The sequence below is a fragment of the Aplysia californica genome, unplaced genomic scaffold (genome assembly GCF_000002075.1).
Source record: "Aplysia californica isolate F4 #8 unplaced genomic scaffold, AplCal3.0 scaffold00403, whole genome shotgun sequence".
NCBI lineage: Eukaryota > Metazoa > Mollusca > Gastropoda > Aplysiida > Aplysiidae > Aplysia > Aplysia californica.
Genome location: NW_004797673.1, coordinates 40,607 through 45,506, shown reverse-complemented (window position 1 = coordinate 45,506; position 4,900 = coordinate 40,607). Strand labels below are relative to the sequence as shown.

At 42.5% G+C, this 4,900-nt stretch overlaps 1 protein-coding gene across 1 annotated transcript in view; it reads right to left on the bottom strand.

The window, feature by feature from the left end:
* The window catches only part of LOC101862131 (wnt inhibitory factor 1), a gene marked incomplete at its 5' end in the record, with an annotated part of 31,745 nt that overhangs the window by 19,329 nt on the left and 7,516 nt on the right, over positions 1-4,900 (bottom strand). Inside the window, 1 exon segment of the mRNA XM_005104086.3 lies at positions 2,068-2,172. Within this exon segment, the coding sequence (XP_005104143.3) occupies positions 2,068-2,172 (105 nt within the window).

Genomic DNA, 4,900 nt, shown 5'->3' with positions numbered 1-4,900 from the left:
CCCACTCCCTCCCCCCAAAAATATCAGCAAATAAAAAATAGTTTTTAGGGTCATTTCAAGCAAGCAGTTTCTCCCAAAACCACAGCCAAGGAGCATAATATCTGGTGTTACGGGCCTTTACGGGTGTTCCCATTTCCCCGATCACGGAGAGCGAGGTAAGCTTTGAGGAACCTTCCGTGCAATAGCACGTTTTGACACGGTTCACCAAGTGTAGAGAATACAGTGGCGTCCTAAACAAACTTGAAAATGTAATCATCCAGGCATCGTGTTAAAGCTTTGCGCTACACACTCATGCAGTTCACCAAGTTAAAGCTAAATGAATTCTGCATCTGCTGGCACATTAATATTTCATCTTTGTTAAGAGACGCCCGAGATATGGTCTCTCTATATTGACCTTTTTAAAAAATCAGGATTGGCAAAGTTGTCCGATATCAAAGAAACGTAAAATTGTCTTCGTGCGTGTATTCAGGAGCATCAATATTGATAGAATGGACAGACATTGCATACCTAAGGAACTGAGATTTTAGTCTTTGAAATAAACAATGTTTTATTACCAAAGTTTCAAATAAAACGAAAAAACAGAGCAGTCAAAGATACCACGCAAATTAGACCTAACATTAAATGTGCCCATTGTTACTTTCCTTTAGAGTTATTGGTTTTGAGTAGAGCACGCACTCTTCGGGCATCGACTCTCTTAAATTTTGGACATAATTTTCAGTCATTTAATCCCAAATGCCACAGAGAGTTGCAAACAAGGTTTGAATTGGGAGCAAAGTCGCTTTTCTTCAGCTGCTGTTTCATGGGGTCTTTACTTACTTACCGGTGTGATTCAAACCGTGGTTATAATTTATTTACTGGTGACCACTCCAACGTTGATTTGATTTGGTTTTCCAAGAATTGTCTAGCGGCATTCGCCCTGTGAGAAAGTGCTTAGCTGTGCATGGAACTGTCTACTAAAATGACTCCACGACGAACATACGAGTAAGACATGATGTTCCATCACTTGCGTGATGTAGTCCACTAAAGCAAGCCATTCGGTGGGAGGTTTTATTCATTCCACCCCAGACCACCCAAAACCATGGCAGTTTCTTGATCTCTGCTCCTCTCTGACAGATGATTATGTCCAGAATCCACCAAACACAGTCCATGTGCTAAAAGGTTTCATGCTCTACACGTAACAGACAGTCAGGCAGTCCGGCAGACAGTCCGACAGTCAGACAGTCAGACAGACAGACAGACAGACAGACAGACAGACAGACAGACAGACAGACAGACAGACACAGCATTTCTCGCAAAAGTAAAATCTCTCTCCCAACGTACAAGGACCGAAAATCTTTTGTGGAAACTTTCTTCGTAGAAAAATAGAAAAATGCGGAGGTTTTCCAAACGATTTGCTAAGGAAGTTATTGGTCATGTGAGCAATGTTATTAGTTCAATAATGTCATTATACACTGTACAGCGTGTTATCATCGTGCTGAAATAGACCCAAGCACACACACAAACACACAACTACACACCCACAACCAAATATATCTAAAACAAAGCGCCAAATCTTCCGGGGCAGTAAGCGTGTATGTCTGATGGGGTGAGTCTATGTTATGCCCAGTACACACTGACAGTTTGATTCATTTGTCTGAGTTGGGACTAGCCTGACTTTCCTTCCTTAAGGGGACAAAAGATACCAAATTGGAACAACTAGATCGAATTCAACTACACTCGACGGTGACCTTCAAAGCAAACACTTTTGGTTTTCAAGGTCGAGAGTCGAACCAGTCGTATTGAGCCAAAAATGTAACTTGTTTGCCCCCATCCTTTTAGGTTTAGTAAAAGTTTTACGGAATTTTCAAAACAAATTCTCTATCCATGAAGAAAAAATCTGGACGTTTCAAACTCAATCAAATGAATCTGATTGGCTGTATGTACCGGACTTAATTTATGCGTGAACAATGAACGTGTGCTGGGGTGAGTCTACGTAAGAAGCATTAGTTTGTGAGTCAAGGCCTACGATACGGTTTGCGGGGCACAGTCGGGCATGCATGCACGCTTGTGTATGCTCGTGTGCTATACCTATATCACAGAGGGGTCCCTTGAAGCCCTGCGGACACTCACAGACCCCGTGAGGATTGCACGTGCCGCCATTCCTGCAGCCTTGTTTGCACAGTGAGCTGGTCACTGAGAGGACACACAGACAGACAGACCATGGGGGCGGGGGTTATTAATAAAACCAACACCACAAGTTTGTGCAATATCAAAGATAATATACGTCTTTGGGTAGACACCTGAAGTTTACAGTGATTTCTTTAAAGTTTTCAATTGCAGATGCTTGAATCATCATCATCATCATCATCATCATCATCATCATCATCATCATCATCATCATCATCATCATCATCATCATCGCCAACAACAACGTCATAAGCATCATCAACAACAAACATATCATCATAAACATAAAAACAGAAACATTAACTTCATCATCATATCATCATCATAAACAAGAACAACAATAGCACACCATCATCATCATCATCATCATCATCATCATCATCATCATCATCATCATCATCATCATCATCATCATCACCATCAACTACAACAGTAACAAAAACAACAGCAGCAGTAACAGCAACACGAACAATTACAACAGCAACAATAAAAACTACATCTACAACATTAAACAACAACAACAACAACAACAACAACAACAACAACAACAACAACAACAACAACAACGACATAACAATGAGAAAACTTATGAAAATGAATTTGTCAGAAAATCGCAAACTTCCCTAAAATGTCCCGACAACGATGCTATTTACTTTACCTTTTCCCTTAATCTCACACAATTTACCATTTACATTCGAGAGCAAACATTCCTAAGTAGCCCTAGATCTATCGTAAGAAAACTTGTACTGAGGTGAAAATTACACTTTTAATTGTATTTACTTTTCTGCTAATAAAAAAATACCCCAATAAACAAAACAATCGTTTCCAAAGCCCTCTTCAAATGTTAATTAAACGTAAAATGAAAAAAAGGATGGGGGATGGTTTGCATCCAGAAACAGAGTTTAGAAGAGGATGGGAAAGAAAAACAGGAATGAAGAATGTTGAATTGATTACACGTTTGGCATATCGTATGTCGATAGCCCTAAGGCACAGCGAGCTTATATTTATAAGAGCGTACGCATCGGATTAACAAGTAAATTTCCTCTTTGGAAAGTGGTGGCACAAAGTTCCCCACGTCGTATGGATACGATAGTAAAACACGACGTACAGATAAGGTTAAGTGGTGGCACAGAGTTCCCCACGTCGTATGGATACGATGATAAAACACGACGTACGGATAGAAAAGGACACCCGAAGAGCCATTTTCTGAGTCGTTTTGCCTGCAAAATCTATCTATCTATCTATCTATCTATCTATCTATCTATCTATCTATCTATCTATCTATTTATCGGAGCCATTTTCTGAGAATTATTAGTCTATATCAGCCCAAAATATAATAGGCCCCACACATCTTTCTAGTCCTCCTCCCTGTTTTTTCACATTGTCAAAAATTAAATGATGACTCGATCTGCTCAAATGGATGTCGATAAAAATCGAGTAAGTTAATCGAGTAAGATAATCGACAACCTAGGTATTCGACAAATCACCAAAAGATGCGGTTCTCTTTGAAGTTTGGAAGGTTCACAAAGTTGACATAGCGGCATTCTTTGAAGTGAGGAAGGTTCGCAAAGTTGACATAGCGGCATTCTTTGAAGTTTGGAAGGTTCACAAAGTTGACATAGCGGCATTCTTTGAAGTTTGAAAGGTTCACAAAGTTGACATAGCGGCATTCTTTGAAGTAAGGAAGGTTCGCAAAGCTCATACAACCCTCTCTATTCTTCCATCCGAGAAAAGTCTCCCCAACCCCGCGGCCCGTAGAGCGCACCACCAGCTAGCGTTGTCCAATCACACAATATATATCCAGAGACGGCTCCGACGGAGATAGACAAATCAAAATGCTTGGTGCCTCTAGACCAAGTAAAAACATCTGGGGGGTTACAGGGGGGCATGCCCCGCTATTTAAACCCATAATTTTATATTTTGCTGCTAAGTTTCAAATTTTCTTGAAAATAATTGGTTTGCGACAGTTTTAGTGGCTATATGTGTGATCTGCAGCAAACAATACGCAGTTTGACCCCCCAAATCAGTGTATCTGTGTGCGGGAGCACGTCTCCGAGTAATTTCTGGGTGCTCGCCGGAGACGTCTCCGAATATCTTCTGCCGTCCAATCACCCTCCACTGACACCCTCAGACATTCACTGCCGGCTCGCCGCACGTTTCCAGAACTCTTGCAATGGGGAGATAACTGCAAGCAAGATGTGTCTCCGCCGTTCTGGCCGCCAGCCGGAAGTGAAGTCTTAATGAAGCCCGAGCCGTGGCACAGATGCGCATGCGCTGAAGCTGGGTGCTCGAGCGGACATAAACTTTCCCGCCATCTCGCCGGGCCTGGACAAGATACAAGCCGGCGGTCCTTTCTGGCAGCTGTACCGGCGGGTAGACAAAGGGAGGCAACGAGGTAAGATCTCGCCCGGGATTTATGGCGTCCCATCTTCCCGTGGTTTATGTGGGGCAAAGGCCGATAGCAAATTGTTTTGAGAGCGTTCACGGGTTGTGCGTTTATCGTCTGCTTTTGGCGGGGCTCAAGTCTTCGGGTACTTCTGGTTTCTGCTTGCCAGATTTTCGTGCGCGCACCGGTGTGAAATACGTGGCATCCTGTGAGTGGCCTTTTGTCTCCGCGGGTTTTTGGTTAACCCAATTTCTTCCCCGCTATCGGACGCCTGTCTTATGGTTTTCTTCTCAGTTCGATAATAATTGTGTGTGGGTGTGAGTGTGTGTGTGTGTGTGCGTGTGTGTG